This window comes from Anguilla rostrata, chromosome 14 (genome assembly GCF_018555375.3).
Source record: "Anguilla rostrata isolate EN2019 chromosome 14, ASM1855537v3, whole genome shotgun sequence".
Taxonomy (NCBI): Eukaryota; Metazoa; Chordata; class Actinopteri; order Anguilliformes; family Anguillidae; genus Anguilla; species Anguilla rostrata.
In genome coordinates, this window is record NC_057946.1 from 30,721,393 (window position 1) to 30,746,724 (window position 25,332).

The 25,332-nt window shown below is 41.7% G+C and overlaps 3 protein-coding genes across 3 annotated transcripts; all 3 read right to left on the reverse strand.

Moving 5' to 3' along the window:
* Positions 1 to 125: 125 nt before the first annotated feature.
* Positions 126 to 5,435, reverse strand: cd8a (CD8a molecule). The gene is made up of 7 exons (XM_064309229.1): positions 5,281 to 5,435; positions 4,424 to 4,744; positions 3,803 to 3,916; positions 3,161 to 3,265; positions 2,601 to 2,640; positions 2,367 to 2,428; positions 126 to 2,040 (listed from the first exon to the last, which is right to left on the reverse strand). The coding sequence occupies exons 1-6, from the start codon at positions 5,327 to 5,329 to the stop codon at positions 2,377 to 2,379; spliced, it is 681 nt and encodes a 226-aa protein (XP_064165299.1). The 5' UTR covers positions 5,330 to 5,435; the 3' UTR covers positions 126 to 2,040; positions 2,367 to 2,376.
* A 3,721-nt stretch (positions 5,436 to 9,156) lies between these two features.
* LOC135239891 (stomatin-like) lies at positions 9,157 to 15,152 on the reverse strand. Its single transcript, XM_064308893.1, has 7 exons — positions 14,743 to 15,152; positions 13,740 to 13,864; positions 13,069 to 13,141; positions 12,845 to 12,927; positions 12,121 to 12,324; positions 10,942 to 11,076; positions 9,157 to 10,444 (listed from the first exon to the last, which is right to left on the reverse strand). The coding sequence occupies exons 1-7, from the start codon at positions 14,771 to 14,773 to the stop codon at positions 10,232 to 10,234; spliced, it is 864 nt and encodes a 287-aa protein (XP_064164963.1). The 5' UTR covers positions 14,774 to 15,152; the 3' UTR covers positions 9,157 to 10,231.
* Positions 15,153 to 17,996: 2,844 nt separating this feature from the next.
* cd8b (cd8 beta) lies at positions 17,997 to 24,698 on the reverse strand. Its single transcript, XM_064308579.1, has 7 exons — positions 24,590 to 24,698; positions 21,885 to 22,226; positions 21,583 to 21,696; positions 20,886 to 20,978; positions 20,239 to 20,272; positions 19,706 to 19,758; positions 17,997 to 18,558 (listed from the first exon to the last, which is right to left on the reverse strand). Exons 1-6 carry the CDS (start codon positions 24,633 to 24,635, stop codon positions 19,752 to 19,754), a joined length of 636 nt encoding a protein of 211 aa, XP_064164649.1. The 5' UTR covers positions 24,636 to 24,698; the 3' UTR covers positions 17,997 to 18,558; positions 19,706 to 19,751.
* Positions 24,699 to 25,332: the final 634 nt, after the last annotated feature.

The following is a 25,332-nucleotide window of genomic DNA, read 5'->3' on the forward strand; positions in this document are numbered from 1 at the left end:
TTTGGTCATACACCTGCTTATTGCCATGGCTACATGACGGTTATGGGTCTTTCGTTAATGTTCGTTCTATCCCAAGAAGAGATGTTGTGCCATGGTTATGAAAATGAGTTGTTTTTTTCTGCAAATTTCCAACCTACTGGTAATGTTTTTGAGAATATATGATAGTATTTGTTGAGAGGAACATCTTAATGAAAATAACAAGTATAATAAATTTAAATTTAAAATAAAAACATGACCCAGCTGGGTTTCCATTAGAGGGGCTAAATATTAGGCTACATGCTCAGACTTCTAGAACTTTAAAGGTGAATGTGTGTACATGGTATTATTTAATGGATTACAGCAAAAGCAGAGGAATGTCATACACCATTTTTATTTTTCTACAAGGAGCTACTGTTTACCATTTATTTTATGGAATGCCAAGCAAAAAAATGTTAAGGAAATATTAATAAACGTAGAGGGAGTGGGTCTGTGTGTGTATCTATTACAGAAATGACATGTTACTCGCTTGTCCATGGTTGTCAGAGCTTTTCTATGCTATGATTTTAAATGTTATGTTTGAAATTCATCGATAAGCAAAGCACAAAATGAAAGTAGCCCATTTAAAATGAAGGCTACAGTACTGCAGTAATGTAACAATTCAATTACAAGATTAATTCAGTCAATCAATTAATGAATCAATTAATCAATCTATGTGTTTTGACGTCTCTTTCTAAATTAACTACACCCCAAGGTAATTCTCTAGAACTCAAGACCTCTGTACTGTCGCGCGGGAAAAGTGATTTAACAGAAAGTGCCTCGTTGCGTTTTGTAAAACATTTTAGATATATTTAATCCTTGTTTTGTTGTGCCTCTGGTTCTTTTATCTCGGTCTTAGTTACAAGACAGAAGTGTTGTATAAAAAGACTACAAGAATAAAAGGAATATAGTTTTGCTGCGTCTTTTGTTAATTGTAATGGGTGTTATGCTGCCACTAAACTTTTGCAATTCCGGTTTTAACCACAAGGGAGAAGCAGAGCTTTCAAGTAAATAGCTACCAAAATACTGTCTATAGGCCACTACCCTGCTGTTTCCCGAACTGTGAGTCGGCCCACTGTGGGTCGCGAGATAATTATGAAGAAACTCATATAAACTCTTTCGATCGACAGTCACATGAGTCAAATGAAACGCGGCACGAAGTGCAAATCTCCTGTGATTGTACGTTCCATGCTTGCGGCATGTAGGCTACGAAAATGCAATGTCATATTTGAAAATGTATTAAATATTTACATTTAATAAAAATTTGAAAACACTGACTCGATAGGCGGTTAGAAATTTTTTGCAGCGGTTCTTCCAGACTATGGCGATTAGTCATTTTCCTTTTATTGACCGCATGAAAATAAATTCCACATAAATCATTGTAGCCATTATACAGTATACAGAATGTTCAGGGTCACATGATAAATTTTGATCAACTTATATTTTTAAAAGATGTTGAAGCAGCCTACAAACGCGCACAGTGTAGCCTAACCTAAATATCGAGCCGTATGATTGGCATAGGAACTATCTACGATTACTGTTTTAAAAATGTATGCATGTGTAAAAAAAGATTTGGTGGTATCGGTAAATTCTGACAAATATGTTATGCCTAGTTTTTACTGGTTTTAACTGAAAGGCTATTGGTGATGCAAAGGAAAGCAAAAGGCTAGCAAATATGAACAAGTAGCCTACTACACTGCAAATGACTGATTAATGATTGAAGACTGATCAATGGTTAAATTAGTGCAGCTTACACGTACATTTCTCCCGGTAAGTTAATTTTTACATTTTGTATTCACCGGCATCAGTTCAAAACTTCCGTTGTGTAGGCTAGCCTATAATAATTTTTTTTTAATATTGATGGAATTAGGGGAACACTATTATTCGTTTGCCGTTGACAATCATCTGCGCTGCATCCGCTCTGGATGCCAGTGGCTGTCTGCGCATACAGCGGAGTCGTGGGCAGTATCAGTGACGAGCCGCTTTAGGTGGGCCTTCTGTTTCCAAGAAGCTCGATCATCAGCACTGCCAAAAATAGAGAAGAAAATAGAAATATATAATAGAAATCTATTGTTGCTACTATCGTAGCCTACTTCTAAAACTACTAGCCTACTACTGCTGAGTCTGTGCCCTTAATATTCTCACTTTAAATTCCGTCGTGCTACATTTTATATTTGTGTCAACTGGGGAAAAAATCTAAAATTTCTGTTTTGACATTTCAACAGCAGTGTATCGAAACCACACAACGCTCTTGAGCTCATACAGAAGAGTCGCCTACTAAACACAGGGCTGTATATTGATTTGAATAACTTGTTCAAAGCGTGTGTGTTTTCAGAACGTAGAACGCCTACCTGCTCTGGTTTAGACGTATCTGTCCGGCGTGGCTTGGCGCACTGGTGTGGGATTCCTCGGCCTGCGTGGGTAGATAATTAAACTTTTGGTGATATAGCCACTGTGGCGAGGTTCACTCACTTAACTTCTGCATCAATTAAACTTTTACTTTAACTTTAGGTCTCAATTTAATTACACTACACTGCATTATCACTGCGGATCCAGAATTATCAAAGATGACGACGACGACTCACGTTCTTTTATAATGGTGGGGGCATCGCTTCGTTCTTGTTCCTGAAAAATAAGGTGGGGAAAAAAGATGATTGATGTATGTCTTTAGCAGCATCATTATGTTGGTAGAGGCCTTTAGCTAAATTGTTCATTTTTAGAAAACAGTATAGAGCAACGCTAGAATCAAATAAGGTAGAGTTACACCATAAAACAGGATATGTATCTGTGTAAGGTCCAGACCTGGTCCACATGTTTGAAATATCTAACGTATTTAAATGTCAGTACTAAAAATCATTTAGCATTTTCACAATTTTTTTTTCTTACCAACATATATTTAATGAAATAATGCCTTAACTCCAAATGATGCTGAAAATAGAACTTTGTTTTAAAATGGCTAGTAATCGTAAAGCATTTTACTAGTGTTCGGAGTCTTAAAGTATTTCACATTATTATTATTCTTTATACCCAGGTCTGGTAACGTCCTATAGTTTTAATTGTATACTGGCTAGGGTATTGACAGGACAATAACGGGACTGTGAAAAGGTAAGGTAAAAGGGTATGGCTAATGTTGTAAAGGACTCACGGTTGCAGTAACAGATGGTGATGATGAGGATGAGGATGAGTACGCCACAACCACCAACCAGAGGGGCAAAAATCATCAGCTCACATTTTATGTTGGGGTGCAACACTGTGGGGGGGATAAAAACAAAATATTTTTTCGTGTGTGTGTATGTGTGTCTCTGTATGTGTGTGCATGTGTGTCCCTGCGTGTGTGTATGTGTGTCTGTGTGTGTGTGGCATTGGTTGCGCATGTGTGTGTGTGTGTGTGCATGTGAGTGTTCGCATACACACGTGTGTGTGTTTGTGCGCGCGTGTGTGTGCGTTTGTGTGTGTATGTACAGTATGTGTGTGTGTGTGTGTGAGTGTGTGTATGTGCGCATGTGTGTGTGTGTGTGTGTGTGTGTGTCACTGTGCCATATGAAATAGTCTGATGATGCAGTCTGTTTGTGTTCTTTAGTTCCAGTCACCTGAGAACAGGTAATATAATTATCATCGTGTTTGTCTCTTAATGAAAAGGGGAGAAATGAAAGATCTGTCCATCCAGCCATCTATCCATCCATTCATTACTTCGTGTGAGCAGGGTAGTAATATAATAGTGCAGGACAGCGGAAATAAATGCGGTAGTGCACTGTGCGCGCTGAATGAATGCTGAATGAAGCCGTACCCTTGATAACCGCGGGGGTCTGGCACGTGCAGGGAACGGAGGAGCAGGTGGTGTCTCTGGGCCTTGGTAATGCGGCGGTGGCTGCTGCCGTAGTCTTGATCGTTGGTCTGGCTTCTGAAGGCAGATCAAGGAGAAATATCCTGTGATTATTTCTATGATTTATGCTTATATATCTATGGAATTCTAATATCTGTACTGCTGCCACTACTACTACTCCTATAAATAATAATAATAATACTAACAAAACGCATAATAATAATACTTATTATTATTATTATTATTATTATTCATTGTAGGCATGGTCTTAGATTGTTCTTCCTTATGCCTGCTTGAATTAGTTAAATTGACAGTTCAATTACAAATGATGAGTAAATATTTACATAATTTATATTTAATATGTTATAATAAAAATAATGACATTAAAAACATTATTTTTGTTGTTGTTGTTGTTGTTGATAATAGCAGTAATAGCAGTAGTGGTGTTATCACTATAAATATGTTGTTATAAAATAATCATCACAGTCACCATATTATAAATATGTTGATGATGATGATAATAATAATAATTATTATTATTATTATTATTATTATTATTATTATGCTATTACAGACAGTACTGACCTTGCTTTCCCTGGATGCGAGTCGACTTCCCGAAATGCAACGCATTTTTGTTGAATGAAGCACAACTGTAAATTCCGCTGTCTCGTGCCTTCTGGAACTCTTTCAGAATTAAGATGTTCTGATTGATCTTTTCAGCGCCGAACAAATTGGCGTAGAGATTTGTCTTTGCTTCGCCCGTTGTAGTAAATGATGCTATAAACTCAATTTTGTCCTCCCGTATTCGGATCCAGTTAATAATATTCCCCTTGCTTGGTGGTTCACATTTTAAAGACACCGTCGCCTTCTCTTCATAAAAGTCAGCGCTTGGCTGTTGATGTGTATCTAAAAACAATAATGAATTTTGTGTTAGTGTGCATAATAAGCCTACGAAATTATGAAAATGTGACGGACTTCATTCCTTATTTGAAGTTTTAGCTGGCAGTTTAGCATGTGTGAATTCTGTGTCAACTGTGTCGCTTCAATAATTTGAGCCAGCCAGAATAAATGATAGGTACATTTTTCAGTGGCCCTGATAGTTGATATAGGCTATCGTTCATATCACAGGATTAGACAGACTGTTCAGGTTCGATTTTAAATAATGATTTATTTATTTATTTATTTATTTTTAACAGAGACGCAGCATCTCCTGCGCATATATGTTCATGTTGCTAATCTGAAGCCTACTTTTGGTGTTTTTTTTATTTTATATTTTGACAACTTCTTTATATCAAAGTGGGCTACCTGTGAATTGTTGGATTATATGCCACGTTTATCACATATGATAGTAATGAAAACTTCACATAAACTAATATATATATATATATATATATATTAGTTTACAAAAAACAATAATAATAAAATAATAATTGCATACTTACATTGAAAGATGACCAGAATGACAAATATCCGCTCAAACATTTGCGACATTTTCTTTTCGTGTGCCCATGAGATATTTTCCTCCGAGATGTATTGAGTCTCTCTCTCTCTCTCTCTCTCTCTCTCTCTCTCTCTCACACACACACACACACACACGCGCGCGCCTCAGTCTTCTTGTTAAGGATGGAGTCGAATATTTTTTTTTCATTTTGTGTTTTAGCCTACACTTCACAGCTAAATATCGCTAGAAACTTCACTTGTCAACTTTTAAAATTTGAGAAAATCCTCTCCATAAAACGGCCTGTGGTTGTTCATTTCTGAAATACCAAGAAATAGGCTAAACGACTTTAATTTTAGTGAGATGTGCTTCTGACCTATATCCTATATAAACCTACATTACCCCAGTCAAATTTAATGTAACATCAACATTACATTATGTAGCTATTGTAATAGATATAAATACAATGAACACGAAGTAGGCTGTCGTTTGACGTAATATTTCATTATTTAGGCTGCACTCGTCAGTGAATTACTCGTAGCCTATTCATTAAATGTTTGCGTGACGATGGTGCTTATTGTTAATGCCTTGATTTCTGAAATTATTTGATTTCTTGTAGACATCATTATTCATTGTATCATCTGGGCCTCTGAAAGAGAACCAAATACAAACCAAATAATGACTTGGCGCAGTCTGCGCACATTGAAGTTGTTATTTATTTCTATTGGATTTGTATCAGTTCAGTGAGAATAAAATGTACTATGCGCAAAATCCATTGATTAGTATTGATTTAACAGTGAATATTTTACTGTAGGGAAAAGAAACAATTATACAGACTACAGAAAACCAACTTGCGCTATATATATATATATATATAATTCCAGCTACATCTAACGCCCTTAGAATCATACGTCTCCCCCCATTCTAGTAAGCAGCTTTCATGCTCCCCACATCCTCAAAAAAAGTCTTACTTAAACGCACCATTAAAGAAAGTGTAATTGCACAAACCTTGCAGAGCATTCCGTGCGCAACGCGGGGTGGTCTGCACGCGCTTGCAGGACTGCAGCCCACCAATCAGCAGCGTTCTGTGCTAAAGTATGAGTTTGCTCTTAACCACAGCCCCGCTGTGTGTCAGGAGCGAGACCCCGGTGAGGTAAAGGCAAGTTCTACTTACTGTAAATACAAATGCACTCGCCTACATGAAAGAACTCATTTTATGCTAAGGAAATAAAAAGAAAGCACCATGTCTTTTTACATTTTCACTTCGGAGAAATATTATACCTGTATATCGTAATTTGGTTTGGAAAAAATATTTAACATACAGATTTAAGAGATACTATTTTGTCTTTTAGCTGAACTTTTCACCCTGATTTGATATCCCTTTGAACTGAAATTTTGTTGGTTTAATCCTAAAACACATCATTTTATTTATCAGTGTCTCAAATAATAAATAATAATAAATAATAAAAATGTATTTATCATTGTAATTACTAAATCAAACATTTTAAGTCCACAAGGAAAAGTCTGTGTGTGTATGTGTGATCAAAGTGCATTGCTCCAGACAAAATAAAATAATTGTTGTACTCTCTTCTTAAATAACTAAGTGATAAACACAAAATCCTTGTCAGTATATTTCTGTGGTATTATTAAATGATGCAAAACCTTGAAAACAAAAAATATGCAAAAAGAAAAGGGTACAGGGGACAAACACAAATGCTGTTGGTTAGCCTAACTTCCCCACACGTCGCTGAAGTAGCCCTGCGGACATTGGGCTGGCAGGTATGCCATCCGCCAAATTACGCCTTGGCGGGGTATGCCCCATACATGTACCTTACCAATACAGCACAATGACCACAGACTCTCAGCCCTTAAGAACATTAACTTCTGTACCTTCTGACCTCATGTAAACAGACATAATTCACAAAAAACTTCACATGTCCATGCAATAAAGCCCCACACTTGGGTTATTTTATGTTCTCACTCCTTTTTTTTCCTGCTGATTGCATCATCACAAATGCTCCAGTACCACTATAAATAACTCTCCCCATTGGACTTTCAGCTACATCTGCCAATAACAACATCTCATCTTGTAATTAGCTCGAACCCAAAAACTTCTTGCTGTGAGGCGACAGTGGTACCCACTGCACCACTGTGTTTAATAACACAGTAGATTAATAATTTTTTAAATACAAACAAGCTGCATCCCTTGACTATGATTACACATCACAATGACATTTCAGGGACATACCATTCACTAGCGATCTGACCAAAAGTACTGGGAGTGAAATGTTGTGTTTAACCCCGTGGGTGGGGTAAAAACTAACATGGTGGGGGCTACACTTAACAGTTTTAATAGATTTATATTAGCACACAGTAAGGCACTTCAATACAATTTTTTAAATATGATACAGTCTTTGATTTATTTTTGTTTACATGCTTTTTATGGCCTACTTATATTGGTAAAAATCTATCACAAGGCTGTACATTATTCTCCGGTTTCTGTCCAATGTCTATTTTTGACCCAAACAGCTGTTTCAGTCGATGTCACGTCACCACGTTGAGTTAAATATATTTACGTTGATCGGGTCTGAGTGGAACAAATCTAATCAATCGATTAATCAATACTGTGTACTGACAACAGGCGGTTAATTCAACTTTTTGAGTAATAATATTTCTGCAAACAAATACAGGTGACTGTTGATTGTTTGTGCTATCTATTCTGCATTGTGTCGCTATGTGTTTTTATTCTTGTCTTTATATTTTGCCACTGTAGGCTATTTTGTGCATTGTATTGTATGTAGACGCTTATGAAATGTCATAATGGAGTCTACTACGTAAAAACACTCGATCTTAGGCCTACAATATCCAGTCACTGGTGGCATACAAAGAGGGGAGGCCGGGGTTAGTTGGCACACTTCTCACTCTTTGCCATATTTCTCAGCATAATATATGTTAGAATATTCTAATCAGTAGCAAATGAAAAGTTAAGGACTCAGCTATAAATAAGTATATTTAACTGTCCACAAATATTTTCTAAAATTCTCACACTTGCGCCAACCAGCCCCAACACAGGGCTGGTCGGCATGTATTATGGGGTTGGTTGGTTGCTGGAGTTACGAAAAAAGAAGCAACCAATGTAAACGTTGTTTACAAATGTTTCAACATTTGGCAAAGTGCATTGCCTTTTGTCAAAACAAAGCAAAAAATGTAAACAAATTTCCAAATGCCATTTTAAATTGGCATGCACAGACAATCTAATTTATTTAGCAGCTATGGTGAATATAAATGTTTGAAGACATCCTCAGCAAGTCACGTCAGAAAAATGCTACGCTGCCTCCTGCTTTGCTTGAGTGAAATGGCTAGCGTACGTGGTTGTTGGTCTTGCACTTGACCTGGTCTGGCACCAGTACTGCACCATAAAAAAGGTTTTAATGTAACCACAAGGTTACATGGCACCTGGAGCAACTACCTGCCTTCGAAAAATATTCATAAATTATTGATTTGAATATTACTGAATTAGTGAAGTACAGTATAGTTTACATTAAAAGTATTATAAATAAACTATTCATTTGTACACTTGTGGGATGCTGAATTTTACTCAGAGAAAATGAAATTTATATACCAAGCTACAGCAACTGATTTAAAAAAAATTACTGTCAAGGTAAAGAAAAGAGGTAAGGGAGCAGGTTTGAATTTTAAAAGGGTATGTTAGTACAATACATATAATACACAAGCTAATGCATTACCTGTCCTGCCATTACTAAACATTACAAAAAACATCCGTAAAACTTCACATTTGAATAAATAAAAAACATTACACAGTTAAATTAAAAATGATGTACTTCTTATACTGCACAGCATTTGACAACAGATAAACAAATCGAAGGGAAGCCAGAGTCTTTATTAGATGGTCATTAAGAACAGAGAGCCCTCCAGGCTGTGGTCGTCCTCGTTTCACACCAACAGAAGCACACAGAAGCTTAAACTGGGCTGACAGGAAACAGCCTCAACAGATTCCTCTGTAGGGGGTGCTACCCACCTCTATTACACACGCGCGCGCGCGCACACACACACACACAAACACACACACACACACATACACAAACACACACACACACATATACACATAGACAAACACACATACACACACACACACACACACACAGACAAACACACACACACACACACACACACACACAAACACATATACACAAACACATGCGCGTGCATGCACACAAACACACACGCACGCACGCACGCACACACAAACATAGACAAACACACACACACACAAATACACACACACATACACAGAAAAACACACATACATGCGCACGCGTGCACACAAACACAAACAAACTTTTGTGGCCGTTTCTTAAAACTACCGGGGCAATTCCTGGATTCCTGGGCAATCCGTAAGAAATCCGAACTCTGAACGGGCACCAGACACTTCGGGACTGTTTAACAACGATTAAAACACACTGTGACACGTCGAGTCAAGCAGAGCCAGTTTGCGGCAACCGTGGGGGGTCAAATACATATATGAAATACTATAACTCTTTAGATGCTGTTAAAATTTGAAAACACAACCACAACTTCCCTGAGAATGACATCAAATCAAAATGTACAATTATTTCTAAGAACAATTTTCTCCTATACATGAGTGAAAACTCGTATTTAAAAATGGACAGTAATCTGCAGGAATTTTAGCCGTGTCAAAAGGGTAAAAATGTTTCAATTAATTGATTGTAAATGACTTTAAAAAGCAATTTTTTAAAAATGTTTCAGTTAAAGATGCTTTTAAAACGTTTCTTTCTGGAGGAATGGAATTTTCCGGTGTTCAAAGGGTTAACGTCTGGCTCGGCTCCCTCCAGAGCGGCGGTGGCGGTGTGCGGAAGGCCCAAACGCCAGCGGGCGACGGGATGACTCCGGACGGAGGAGCCCCGCCAGGCGCTCTACGGGAAGGCCTTTGCGTCGGGGCTGCTCCGCACGAAGCCGGCGAACATCTCCATGGGCAGCGGGAAGATGATGGTGGAGTTCTTCTCGGCGGCGATGGTGTTGAGCGTCTGCAGGTAGCGCAGCTGCAGCGCGGCCGGCGACTCGGCGATCACCAGCGACGCCTCCTTCAGCGCCCGCGAGGCGTTCATCTCGCCGTACGCCGTGATCACCTGCGGGGGGCGCCACACCGCGCACGCGCGCGAAGAAGAGCGGAGCCAGGGGCGAGCCGGAGGGGGGGGGGAGGTGAGGACAGCGAGAGAGAGGTAATAAGGTCAGAACGGAAAGAGAGAGGGATAGAGTAAGTGGGTGGGTCAGAGGAGAATGACGAGAAAGAAAGGATGACTCAGGGAGGAGAGGAAGAAGGATCTGCAGGGGGCGATGGAATCTGCATGATCTACTGAAATACTGAAATTTTGATGTATAATTTGTATTTCTTGTATGACGATTTGAAATGGGACTCTGGCACAGAGTGTGAAGGGGGCGGGGCATTTCTCTGTTAACCCCACCCCAGAGTGTGAAGGAGGCGGGCATTTCTCTGTTAACCCCACCCCAGAGTGTGAAGGGGGCGGGGCATTTCTCTGTTATACCACGCCCCAAAGTGTGAAGGGGGCGGGGTATTTTTCCATTAACCCCACCCCAGAGTGTGAAGGGGCGGGGCGTGGCGTACCTTGGCTCGAGCCTCGCGCGCGGCCTCTGCCTCGGCCGCCATGGCCTTCTGGAGCTGATGGGGCAGCTTCACGTCCTTTATCTCCACCCGCTCCACCTTGATGCCCCAGGCCTCCGAGGCCACGTCCAACGACAGCTGGAGAGGAGGCAGGGGGAGGGGTCACTTCATCCATCTCTAGCCCTGTACTCTTGTGCTCCTGTGCTACACCTACTGTCCAAACACAGGAGACTGCACATTTATTTCTGGACAACTCCAATGGCGGATTCCATGGCAGCTGCTAATTCAGAAACACATCCGATCCGGTACCTCTCTCAGGTACGGTTAACCCCCTCACACCGCACGGTACCTCTCTCAGGTACGGTTCCCTCACGTGCGGTACCTCTCTCAGGTACGGTTATCCCCCTCACACCGTGCGGTACCTCTCTCAGGTACGGTTAACCCCCTCACACCGTGCGGTACCTCTCTCAGGTACGGTTAACCCCCTCACACTGTGCGGTACCTCTCTCAGGTACGGTTATCCCCCTCACACCGTGCGGTACCTCTCTCAGGTACGGTTATCCCCCTCACACTGTGCGGTACCTCTCTCAGGTACAGTTATCCCCCCCACACTGTGCGTACCTCTCTCAGGTACAGTTATCCCCCCCACACTGTGCGGTACCTCTCTCAGGTACAGTTAGCAGTACCTCCATGCTCAGCGTGCGGTACCTCTCTCAGGTGCGGTTAGCGGTACCTCCATGCTCAGCGTGCGGTACCTCTCTCAGGTACGGTTATCCCCCTCACACCGTGCGGTACCTCTCTCAGGTACGGTTATCCCCCTCACACTGTGCGGTACCTCTCTCAGGTACGGTTATCCCCCTCACACCGTGCGGTACCTCTCTCAGGTACGGTTAGCGCTACCTCCATGCTCAGCGTGCGGTACCTCTCTCAGGTGCGGTTAGCGCTACCTCCATGCTCAGCGTGCGGTACCTCTCTCAGGTACGGTTAGCGGTACCTCCATGCTCAGCGTGCGGTACCTCTCTCAGGTGCGGTTAGCGCTACCTCCATGCTCAGCGTGCGGTACCTCTCTCAGGTACGGTTAGCGCTACCTCCATGCTCAGCGTGCGGTACCTCTCTCAGGTACAGTTAGCGGTACCTCCATGCTCAGCGTGCGGTACCTCTCTCAGGTGCGGTTAGCGGTACCTCCATGCTCAGGGCGATCTGCTCCCGGTCGGACAGCAGCTCTGCCAGGCTCTTGGTGCCCAGCACGTTGCGCAGGGTGGTCTGGGCCAGCAGGCGTGTGGCGGAGTCTGCGTTGGTGATGTTGGCGACAACCAGCTTGGCGTTCCTCACCCGGTAGTACACCACACCCTCCACACTCACCGTCACCGAGTCCTTAGTCAGCACCTGGTGGGGAGGACACAGGGGGTTGTCAGATCACCACAGGGATGTCCCTAGCTACAGGCATTCACAATTCAGTTCAAAATTCAAAGACTTTTCAAAGACTTTTCAAGGTCAACTTTCAAAGTTTTCAAATTCAGTTTTGTAAAATAATCAGGGACATAAGTTTCAAAGTTAACTTTTAAAAATGGAAATTCCAAGCACCATAACCAGTTCTCAGTCTGACTAAAGACTGATGTCAGTGAATGTGGTTCACATTTTTGATGTTATGGGAAAAGTTTATGACCATTAAAAAAAAATTTTTTGTGACACAAAAACTTTTTGTGGAAGAGCTGAAACGAATGTCTCTCCTCTCAGTGACAGTGCTCACACAAAGCCTAGTGTGTTAACATATGTATGAGATAAACAAGTGAATAATTTAAGCAAATAATGCTGAGTGTGCACTGTCCCAGCAATGCAGAGACCAGGGGCCTGCTGGGAAATGGAGTCTTGTCCCTCTACTCAGGAGTTTGATGTGTGGCCTTACCTCCTGTAGAGGGATGTCGAAGGTTATAGTGCGCATGTCCACGTTGATGATGCTGTCAGTGCAGGGCAGTATGAAGAAGAGCCCTGGAAGAGTGCGTGCAGTAAAAAAAAAAAAAAAGCGTTGCTTTACTGGACAAACGTCAATCAAAGCCATGAGCACCATGGTAAGGTTGTTTCTATGAGGTGGAGTGCTACAGACTGTGAACTACAACTGTGGCGTTGTACCTGGCCCGCGAGCCTCGCCCCGCAGGATCCGCCCAAGCCGGAAGATGATGGACCGCTCGTACTCTTTGACGGTCTGTACAACACCAACAGAAAACGGGTGAGCTGGTTCTCCCCGACCCTGGTTCAGAGGAGGCTCAGTTTCCGCTGGTTTTTACTGGTACTGAGCTCTTAACTGATCGATTAAAGCTGTGATCCCATAGCTAGGCTAACTCACGTAACCAGGGTTACTGTGTTATAAACTGGATGGTGATAACAGGAGCGTAAATAAAAACCAGCGGACTCCATGGCCCTCCACGATCAGGGCTGAGGAGGCTCCCAACGCTACATTCTTATGGGCCCAATCCCTGCTGTGTTATCAGGGTGTTTAAAGGTCAAAGGGCATCAGCCTGACATGCAGAAAGATGCCCTCATCAAGGGCCAGGATGTAGAGGACAACCCAGTTCCTGCCCACACACTCCAAAACATCCATCCATCTATAATTTATACCCGCGTATTGCTGGTCAGGGTACCTCAAAAAATTCAAATAATTATTATGCCCTGACAGCCAGGGGAACCTATTTATCTAAAGCAGCCATGCTATTCCAGTCGTATCTCCAAAGCGACCAGCAGTGCTCGTTCATTAATGATGGCCTGGGCAAATGATCAGGATCTAAACCGGGGTGTGGAGATACCTTCATGCATGCCCAGATGGAGAATGGCAGGGTGATGATGATCAGCAGGACAGAGAAGATGATTATAAGCCACCCGCACAGCCCAAAGCTACCGTCCATGTTCTCCGGATATGTAGAAACTGAAGCTTGGGGCAAAAGACAGCAGGAGATCGGCAGCAAACGAGACAACAGGTGACACAGTTCCGTGGTGTCTCCACAAACTTTCCTCTTAGCACCTCACATAAAAAATAAAAATAAAAAAAACATCCTGGTTTTCATCAGGATTTTGTCATATTTGAACCCTTATGGAAATAGAATGTACTGAACATACACTGAAATATAAATATTGCAAAACAATATATGCCCAAATATGCAATGCTTCTTTCAGATATTGGAATGGCCAATTTTTGCTAAGTACACTGCTGTGAAATACAGGCCAACTGATCAATATGAATGAATGAATGAATGAATGAATGAATGAATGAATGAATGAATGAATAATAGACTATTTACTCGATATTGCAGTATTTCCATAATGCAACGTCAGCTGGCTGCGCGTGGTAGTTGCACTTAGCTACAGGAGTAAAATAGTAAAAATCTTGATTATCTGTAGCCGGGGAGCTACCTGGCTAACGTTAGACTGGAGTTGTTGGATAGTTAGCCATTTTAACTGACTGATCTGAATATTAAAGTTATTTGTATTTTGATCAGGCAAGCTAACGTTAACGTTAGTATGTATTATGTTTGCATCCGCTTATTTGTGCATGATACAAATATAACTGTTAGCTAGCAAGGCAACTTGAAAGTTACTCAAGTTAACCTGTATTATGTAGCTATATAAATTACATAACGTTAGCTAGCAGACAGCTAGATGTCGCTACTTCCCCGTGTTACTTGCATGCTGATAACAGAACAGGCACTCAAATGCATGATTCACAAAACAAGCCTGCTTGCTACTTCAGACAGAGTTTGGACGTTAGCTAGTCTAGACTAACGTTACTTGAAATAGAAAGCGATTCCTTACCAGGTCGGCGCTTTTCGTCAGATTCTGACATGGTGCTGTCCAAATCTTCTTGACCGTGAAGGGTTGGACAGATGAACCGCTCGCCGATCGAGCGAACTGCCTGGCTAACAGTTATTATAGTTAGGTCAATTTAAAAGAAAATGGCTCGCTAAGCTTGCGTACAGTAATGCGTCACAGACCGTTTATTAACCGTTATGATTTTTCACGGACAAAAAATATCTATGCACGAGACAGGAGACGTCACGAATTGTGCTGCAGCGGATGGAAACTATGGCAGAACTTTGTGCATCCGTCGTTATACCTTTACGTGATATGCCTACATTTAAGTCAATAGGCAGTTCTTTAACAAAATGTATTTTACCGAAGTCTAATTGCAAACGTAATAAACCTAGCCCTATTAACATATTTTAATAAACCACATTAATATTAAGATTTAAATTATGTACAATAATATATATTTTTTAAAATTTAAATTATGTCTCAGTGATAGTCTATCAATAATTGCCTTTGTCCATTCTTATTTAGCCTAAGTCTCTTTGCCAGGTTGTTACTTATTTATTTATTTATTTATTTATTTATTTCCTTAATCAATATATAATAATGTACTACAATTTCAGTTTAATTAAATTTAATGACCTTAATATTTAATCTAGGTCTTCCTCAGACGAGCCCTCCAGCGGCGTTTCCAGTCATCTCAATCCTCCATGCATCTGGCTAGGTCGCCAGTACTTTCCGCCCCTGCATCTTCCTTTACTACGTCCACGTACATTGTTGTGGGACGCCCTCGTGATCGATGTCCGTGTGTTGGCTCCCACAGCACCAGTTTTCTGGCTGGGAGCTCCCGGTGTCTCTGGCAGTGACCAGCCAGCCTCATTGTCCTGGATGCTATTTTTTCCACTCACCCTTGATAACCCCCCATACAGATCCTTGATGGTAATATGTTCGTTCTGGTTGATGCTCAGTACTACACGCAGCATTCTGGTGTAGCATCCGTCCAGGGACTTCTGCAGGGTGGGCTTTAGGGTCCAGCATTCACATCCATACAGAAGAACGGACTCAATAGTCGCAGAGAAGAGGCTGCGCTTGATATGTCGGGGGCGGTTGGATTTCTACACACTGGCCATGCCGTTCAGAGCTTTCCATGCGAGCGCCTTCCTCACTTTAAGGCCTTGCTCTGATGAGTTCAGTTAATGTGTTGTGGGAAAAAAGCATACACGGACATCATGCATCTTTATGACACACAAGACACCACAGATGTGGACTCGAGTCACACGACTTGGACTTGAGTCAGACTCGAGTCACAAATTTGATGACTTTAGACTCGACTTGACAATATCACAAATGACTTGCAACTTGACTTTGACTTTAACACCAATGACTTGTGACTTCACTTGGACTTGAATGCCAAGACTTGAAACTTACTTGTGACTTGCAAAACAATGACTTGGTCTCGCCTCTGCAAGGCGCATTCTGTTTTTCTTTAACAGAGGTGGGTGTGTGAATGCAATAGAGACACGGGTTTGCTGTTAACCGGCCTTTTCCTGTTTCCATTAGCGTTTCCTTTCGGCCCGTGAGTGCTGACTCAAACTTTCCCTCCAAAACTTTGCTGCTTCTGCACAGTAGCCCACCAGTGGAGCAGGAGAATAGATTCACTCAGGGACTTCATGTGATCTGAAACAGAGCTTTTTTTTTTCTATGGAAGGAAAGACCATGGATTGTCGCAGTGCTGTGCTAAAATACATGTGCTGTGCATGTAAACTGCCTCAAATGCTGCAGTACAAATCACTGGAATGAATGAGCAAAGAAATGTATGAGAGAGAGAGCGCAGGAAAGAGAAACACACACACACACACACACATATACTAACACATAGGCCTACTTTGTGAACTCAAGAGAGAGGGAGAGAGAGAGCTGGAGAGAGAGAGGGAGAGAAAGGAAGAGAGAGGGAGTGATAGGAAGAGAGAGTATGATTCCCCCTAAAGTCTGTCCTACACACAGCTCAATCTGCACAGAACTCACAGCTGTGCTCTACTAGAGCCAGCTCAATGCCCCAGACCTCCCCCTCTCTCTCTCTCTCCCCTCCTCTCTCTCTCTCTTTCTCCTCTCTCAATCTCTCTCTCCCCCTCCTCTCTCTCTTTCTCTCTCTCTCCCTCTATCTCTCTATCTGTTTCTCTTCCCTCTATCTCTATATCTGTTTCTCTTCCCTCACCTCTCTATCTGTTACTCTCTTCCCTCATCTCTCTATCTGTTTCTCTTCCTGTGGTGACAGCTGTGGTCTCTCTGCGGTCTCCGTTTGTTGCAGTACAGAAACGAGAAGCTCTGAGCTGTAAAGCCAGCAAGGTGAAGATATGGCACCTCAATGCACTCTGCACCTCCCCCTCACAGACACACACACACACACACACAGGCACACTTGTACACACACACACATACACAGGAAAGGGTCTTTACCAGCCAGTGCGGTTTCCATTTAAAACATTTTCACTAAACCGTTGTCATCATCAACACGGGTATACAAGTACTAATAAATGTTCATCCCCTTATGTAAAAGATATTTAGTCATAATCTCAGAAATTTATATGCATCTAAAACACACACACACACACGAACATGAACGCAGATGCACACGCACACACACATACACACACACACACACACAGACATGTAAACAGATGCTTCCTCTAAAGTGAGAGGGAAGAGTTGCCCTCAAAAGGTTTATGGTTAAATTTGCCATCAAAACACTAGGCATGATGGAAAATGTGAGTGCACTTAAAAAACAAGAGGAGCATACCTGACATGTACCTGTGACAAACAAGTGACTGGGTGCACATATAAACCACTTCTTATAATTGTCATTTCAAGTAAAGCATGAGATAACAGGAAGGAGAGCAGATGAAGTAGAGAAATAGAAAGAATGAAACAGATGGAAGGGGGCAGTTGTACTGACAGTTTACACTCAAACTGCCTCAGTGAACATCACAGTCTGTTTGCTCTCTGTCATCATTGGATTTTAACCAGCATGCCTCAGTGGTGTGAGTGAGTGTGAATCAATTAATTTGGCACCACGGAAAATGAATCACCTCCCCATTGACGTCAGCCCCCTCCAACTGCACATCCACACCAAATAGAACAGGTCACATGTTTTTCATATGCGTTTGTGCAAGAGCAAGAACTAATTCATGCATTCTAATAACATCAACAGCTGGCACCACACATTACTGGAGACAAAACACAACTGCAAACCGATAGCAAAATGAATCTAATTATAGCATAAATATTTACATTTTATTTTAACAAGATGGCACTAGATAAATGCAGCACAGAAAAAGCTTTTGGTCATAACATCAGTTGTAATTTAAGAATGTGTGTAAAGTAAATAGATTCCTGACCAGTCAATGAAATACTTTTTGTCAAATTTAGAAAATACAGTCATTCAAAAAACACAGTCATACAAATATCCCAAAATAAATCACACATATAAAAATATCAAACATTTTTTACAAGTGTGCGTGTGTGTGTATGTGTGCGTTATGTGAAAGTATATACTGTATGAAAATGAGAAGTACATTCTAGTCAGTCATACCGTAACAAGAGAGAGAGACTTCATCTCACAGAGTAAAGGGGTCAACCTTTTTAAAGAATTAACATACCATCAAAATTTTTACATATTCCCTTAGCCAACCCCTTTAAAAGTCCAAATGGAGAACAGAACCAAACAGAACAAACTTGCAGAAGCCATCGGGGTGAAGCATGTGATTCCACTCCTATGGTTCCGTGGTGAAGTGGATCCAGTTAAAAGCCTCTGAACTGGGAACCCTACATACACACAGACACATCGCAGAGAGACAAGTAATGTTTTCTCTTTTAAGTGTGTTTCTGTTCACAATCAAATCTGCTTAGACCTAACCTTTAATCCCATATTCACAAGTGTGGAGGTGTCACACACATCTGTCAAAACTAAAAATAAATGATTGCATAATTGAATAAATAAATCTGAGAATAGATGGCATTTGCTTACGGAATTAAAAAATTAAAAGAGTAATAATCATTTATTTTTATATGAATTCATTTCAGTTTTAAATGTATTTAATGGTTTTAATTTTTATTGTAATTGCATTTATTTATGTATTATTTCAGTAATTATTTTTATTTGATTTATTAATAATTTATGCAATTTTTAATTTTGACAGGAATGTTTATTTTGTTGTGTGCTCAAAATTACATACACCATGTGTCCATCTATGCTATATTTGTATGCATCCATGTATGTATCCATCCATGTTATAGTAGTATGTGTCCATGTACAGTATGCATCCGTGTTACAGTAGTACGTACTTATGTCCAGTATGCATCCATGTTACAGTAATATGTACTCATGTACAGTATGCATCCATGTTACATTAGTATGTACTCATGTATGGATAAATCCATGTTACAGTAGTATGTACTCGTGTACAGTATGCATCCATGTTACAGTAGTATGTATCCATGTACAGTATGCATCCATGTTACAGCAGTATGTAATCGTGTACAGTATGCATCCATGCTACAGTAGTATGTATCCATGTACAGTATGCATCCATGTTACAGTAGTATGTATTCATGTACAGTATGCATCCATGTTACAGTAGTATGTACCCATGTACAGTATGCATCCATGTTATAGTAGTATGTGTTCATGTACAGTATGCATCCATGTTACAGTAGTATGTACTCGTGTACAGTATGCATCCATGTTACAGTAGTATGTATCCATGTACAGTATGCATCCATGTTACAGTAGTATGTATTCATGTACAGTATGCATCCATGTTACAGTAGTATGTATTCATGTATGGATAAATCCATGTTACAGTAGTATGTACCCATGCACAGAATGCATCCATTCATGTTACAGTAGTATGTATCCATGGCAGCAGCCATGTTCATTGATAATGACAGGAGAGTATGAGGGAGAACTTGCCTTCTTGTCACGGGTTGGCTGTGTGACCTATTCTTTAGCCTGACAACTACCTCCTGAAGAGGAAAAGACACACATCAGACACAGACACAAAGACACACACACACATTACACATGCACACACATATCAGATACACAGGCACACAGGAGACACAGACATACAGGCACACACACACACCCACACGCACACAATGCATATCAGGCACAAACACATCAGACACACATCGTATATCAGATACACTAATATAAAAAAACGTAACTTCTCAACAGTACTGAGGACAAAACTCTTCCTTCACATGATTGCATGTTTTGCTTAGTGAGATGTTGTGTTGCTTATTCTCATGTACTTTTTTTCAACTTTCACCAGCATCTAAAGAGTTCAGTAAAGTTGAATGCCTATTTGACACATGCTTGGCATCCAGGAATATAGGTCTCCGGGGAAAGAGCATCAATGCAATAATTTGTTTGTATAATAAATACATTTATAAATCAGTAATACAATCAAAGATAAATGATATGTACAGTTCAGCACTCACTTGGCAATACGGTGGCGACACTTCCTGGGAAGACCTGCAACAACAGCATCTTAAACAAATTAATAAACATCTTTGTGACTGCTTGTCCTCAGTCTGTGCTCTCATTGGCTGACGGCACTCCACCTGTCTCCACCCTTATTCCCATTCCCCTCTTCCACATCTTCTCCTATTTCCTATTTCCTTCTCCTTATATTTCCCAACCCCCCTCCCCCCGCCACCCCCCCACACACACCTTCCCTTCCACATGTCAATTATAGTGACAAAGGAGTATCTATCGCTGGGGTGTCATGGCCCAAGTAGTGTGCTCTAATTGCTACTTGGAATGTTGATGATTTATGAATTCTGGCCACTTCGTGTACAGATTTGTGTGCAAGTTCCTCTGGATAAGAGCGTCCGTTAAATGGCCACAAAATGTAAGTGTAAGAAAAATGCAGTGCTTTGTGTGTGTTCACAGAACGCGCTTGTTCTGTAAGGCTGTAGGATAATGTGCGGTTGCCATGGTTACGTCAGGGCGGTCTGCACCATCTCTTTGTCCACACGCACCCTTTTGGTCCCTCGTGCACAAGGGTTCTGAGCGGGGTTTTGGTCGTTTCGGTTTTTGGTGGTTTTCTGGCGAGAGGAGTGTGGCAGCCGGGGGGTTTACTCACGCGAAAAGTACAGCAGTGTGCCCAGTAAGACCAGAGCCTGGGTCACGAGTGTTCCCACAAGCGACCAAAACACTGCGAGACTGCATCCTTTCACTGAGAATACACACAGGATTACAGGGGAGGGAGGGAGGGAGGGCAGGAGAGAGAGAGAGAGAGAGAGAGAGAGAGGGGGAGAGGGAGACCGAGAAACATTTAGTGGGACTTTGTATAAAATGTACTGTAATTTCAACATGCTGACACCAAAATATAAAAAATACCCTGGGTGGGGTGGGGTGGGGGCTTTGTGGGGCTGTGTGTGACCTCGCCCGCCAGGCCCTGGACGTGCGCGTCTGCGCAGAGTTTAACGGCTTCTCGTCTGGTTCCGCCCTCAGGCGGTGTCATCTCAGCCCAGCGCAGCCCACTATACGCTCGCGTGATCACAAAACCCCACACTGAAGTGGCTCTTTAAGAGCTGGGCACAGACTTCCCCTCCCAGGCTGAATTCAGACACCATTCTGCACACCCCCTTCCCCCCCTCCCCCCCGAGAAGAAACCTAGCACAACCTCAGCTTGTTAAGAAGCGGCAACCGGCATCGGGCGGTTCAAAATCAGAAAAGACATGACTCCAAGTAACGATGCCATCCGTCCCTCAGTTCAGTGTTTGTGGTTTGATTTTTTGAGTGCATTACATTACATTACATTACATTACAGTGCGTACCTGGCTTGCCTGGCTTAGTTTTGCCTTGGTCACGACAGGAGCAGGATGGAGGGGCCTTGGCCTTGGCCTTTGCCTTGGTGGTGGTGGTGATGGGGGCGAGTGTAGGAGGCGTTTCTGGAAGATTCAGAGACAACGAGATTAAGACTGAGTGAAGTAGACAGATCAAAAATGCCACAGAAAATGTCCAAAGCACAATAAAGGCCAGATTAACTACACTGTTAAACGACTAGAAAAAATAAAGACTATCTGGCGCGGCTGCAAACAGGCGACAGGCCGATAAAGAAGCAGGGCGATGAGCTGACCTCCCGGCCTGAGGTCCGCAGCAGATCCCAGGTACAGGACACCTTTGGCCATTAAGACGCAGAAGTACAGCCCCGCGTCCTCCTTCGTCACCCTCACGATCTTCAGGGAGTAGATGGCCCTGCTGCCCACCTGAACGCCGCCCGTGTACAGGAGCTTGTCGGACTCCGAGCCGTACGTGGACTTGTCCACCGTGTTGTGGGAGAACAGGAACTGGAACTGACCGCTGCGTAATCGACACCAGAACGCAGGCTGGCACTGCCCTTCCCTACAGCTGCACTGCAGGCTCTCCAGTTTACCCAGCTCCGGGTAGCGGGTGGTCCAGCCAATCGACTGGACAGCCACTTGGAGGGATGGAGGGAGGGAGGGAGGGAGGAAGAGAGAGTGAAAGAGAGAAAGCAAGAGAGTTTATATATACCCGATATAAACATGTCTAAATTATTTACTTCTCTTGTGGTTGTTGCTGTTATTGTTGTCATTGTTATATATTATTACGTTTATCATTATTATTGTTATTTAATATTATTATTATTTTACATATTATTTATATGCATGCTTTGGAAATAATTACATTTGTATTTCATGCCAATAAAGCAACTTGAACTGAGAGACGGAGGGAGGGAGTGGGAGAGATAGAAAGAGAGAATATCCTGGCAAACTTATTCCACAGCTGTTTTTTAATTCTAAACAACTTTAAACGTAAAACAGACAATAAGATTCAAATAGCAGATGTACACACAGTTGCTGTGACAACTGAGTCAATTACTGATCTGAAATCTTGAATGTTAAATTACTGGTAATTTCTCAAGGACACACCAGTGTTCCCATATGACCCAAAAACAAGCATGTAATTCTGTTCTTAAGATGCTTAAAAATGAATTAAAAAAACCCCCGTAGACTGCTCAGACCTTGAGGGCGATGAACATGGTAGTGACTGTCGCATACATTGTGAAATCACAAACTGAACCTTTCCACCACACTGAGCAGAACAAGGAGCAGACCTTACACAGCACGGCCCTGCGTTTCACAACAGTGGAAAGTGTACGGCGCCTCAAAATGGAGACTGCCACTGCTGAATTTTCCACCTTACACATCTGTGCTCAAAAAAAGTACACCCATTTCCAATTTCAATCTGACACTTCAGCAACAGTCAAAATTCACACAACGTAGTTTTTCCAGAGAAGGACATTTTTACGTGTATCTGCACAAATATCCACAAATAAAAAACAAGCTTTTAAAGCAAAGTCAATGGGGAGCTCTTCCCTAATTTATACAGTGCTGACGGCTATGGTCAGAACAATCAAAGACTGCAACATGGTGCTGAGATCGGGCCCATAGACCTGTCCTCCATTTTCTGTATTACTAAACTCAGCTAATGGAGCTAAGCCCTGAGACTAAACCATAAACACTCCTAGGTCACTGGCATATTTACAGTAGTCCTATATGAATATTATGCAATATTGAATATATTTAAACCCCAAATCACCTTTTCATGCAGCTTCGTTTATAACTGTACCAGCTATATAATATTGCTGTTATAAACCTGGCCGTCATTCTTGTGCCAGTAACACTGGGCTGCAAAAACAGTGTCTTAAGTGTTTTTGTCTTGTCATGAGACTAGAAAATATTAGCGTGTTTTACGTTACTTTTTACTTGATAAGTGAAATTGTCTTACCCCACTGGCAAATCTTGAAGCAAGTAAAGCTTTTACCTCATTGGCAATCTTTGTCGTATTTAACAAAAAACTAACAGAAACAAGATTTAAGTGTAAATTTAGACTAAAATACTTTTTAAGAGTGACTTTTTTTTTGGTTTTAGCTGTGTGTAATATTGCTTCTTTATGCCAGCACAAGTAACATAACACAAGTCTGACATTACTGTGTAAATATGGCTCAATACTGTATATCACACATTATACTAATAAAGGAAAGACTTTTATAAATATTAGTTTCTCCATACATATTTTTGACAATTGCATGTGACCTAAATCTTTTATTTGTACAGACATTATTTCCGAGTTTTCCCACTTTGATTTAAAAAAATAAACTGTAAACACAGAATAAATAACAATAAATAATGCATTAAGAAAAAAAAAACTGATAAGGCAGCTACACACAATTTACAATATATTAATAATCATAACTGGAGCACAAATATGTAAAAAAAAAATTTGTCTGAATTGTAGTTTTCCTGCTTTTTCCATATTTCTAGGAAATGGAATGTGCCAAAAATAAAAAATAAACATTCCAGGCCCAGTGAACATAACGTTTTGACAACAACATTACGAATATAGTTGAATGTTTTTAGAAAACATTATATTGACCAAATTATAATGTTAAATATACAATTAAACATTCAGTGTAATAGTGATAATTAAAAGCAACACCAGCACCACAGCCTATCAAATTCCCATGCTATTTCATCCATTTGCTCTTCTCTACAGAACAAAAAAATTTCCATAGCAAAATTCTGCACGTGAACACTGGACTAAGCACAAAAAACAGGTGCAGATTTTCGCTAACTCTTAACTGAGTAAAATAAGACGGTCTGCTCTCTGCTCGTGTGGTCATTGCAAACAGCCTGCAGCCCTCTGAAGAAGGGGCCCTGGTCCCATCCCTTGGACAGAAGGGGTGGTGAGAAGGCGAGGTGTGGACAGAGTGGACTCACCTGTGGTCCATACGAACGGCGCACACAGGTGTGGACTCACCTGTGGTCCATATGAACAGCGCGCACAGGTGCACCAGCCCAGCCATGCTCCTCTGCTTCTCTGCCTCGGTTCTCACCTCCGCTGCCGCCGTCCCCGCAGCTGGGGCAGCAGTCGCCGCTGCCTGCCTGCTCAAGCCCCACCCCCTTGCCTCACTCCTCAGCCAATCACAGGCAGGCCTGCCGGGCCACATGGCCGACAGACGCACCAGCGACGGCGAGCGCAGGAAGGAGCGGCGGAGCTATGCGGCTGAGGCCTGATCCTCATTCTGGAGCATTTACAGCTTCGTCCAACAAGGACACCCCTTCACTGTTTATGGTCACATGACTTCCGAGGAACACTGAGGTGTGTTATTAAACACATTTTATTAACTCCCTCTCCAGCAGGTGCCCAATTTTCAGATGAAAAAGATTTTGGAAAAAATATTTGCCATTTTTGTAACATATAATAGTCACGACAATGTTCTCGAATGTTGTTTCAAACCGTGGATAAATACACAGTCTGAAGGGTTTGATTTACTGAGTTTATCACTGAGCAACATCTTTTAGTTACCACGACAGCACAGCCAGGTGTGAGCTACCAAACACAGTTTAACTGCTAGAATTAGAACCAAAAGCATCAAAATGAAGCGTGTTCCCACAATGCTATGGCAATGTGTGTGTGTGCGTGCGTGTGTACGCGTGCACATATGAGAGTGTGTGTCTGTATTTTGTTGTGTGTGTGCGATGTATGTGTGCATGTGTATG

Coding starts and splice junctions, on each gene's coding strand:
- cd8a (XM_064309229.1), bottom strand. CDS start 5,329: ATGTCGCAAATGTTTGAGCGGATATTTGTCATTCTGGTCATCTTTCAA. Junction 3,917..4,423: donor TCGCATCCAGGGAAAGCAAG/GTCAGTACTGTC, acceptor ATCTGCCTTCAG/AAGCCAGACCAACGATCAAG. Junction 2,641..3,160: donor CACCATCTGTTACTGCAACC/GTGAGTCCTTTA, acceptor CTTATTTTTCAG/GAACAAGAACGAAGCGATGC.
- cd8b (XM_064308579.1), bottom strand. CDS start 24,635: ATGGCTGGGCTGGTGCACCTGTGCGCGCTGTTCATATGGACCACAG. Junction 22,227..24,589: donor GCTGTTCATATGGACCACAG/GTGAGTCCACAC, acceptor CATCCCTCCAAG/TGGCTGTCCAGTCGATTGGC. Junction 20,273..20,885: donor CACACTGCTGTACTTTTCGC/GTGAGTAAACCC, acceptor CTGTTGTTGCAG/GTCTTCCCAGGAAGTGTCGC.
- LOC135239891 (XM_064308893.1), bottom strand. CDS start 14,773: ATGTCAGAATCTGACGAAAAGCGCCGACCTG. Junction 13,865..14,742: donor TGACGAAAAGCGCCGACCTG/GTAAGGAATCGC, acceptor TTTTGCCCCAAG/CTTCAGTTTCTACATATCCG. Junction 12,325..12,844: donor TCGACATCCCTCTACAGGAG/GTAAGGCCACAC, acceptor CCTCCCCACCAG/GTGCTGACTAAGGACTCGGT.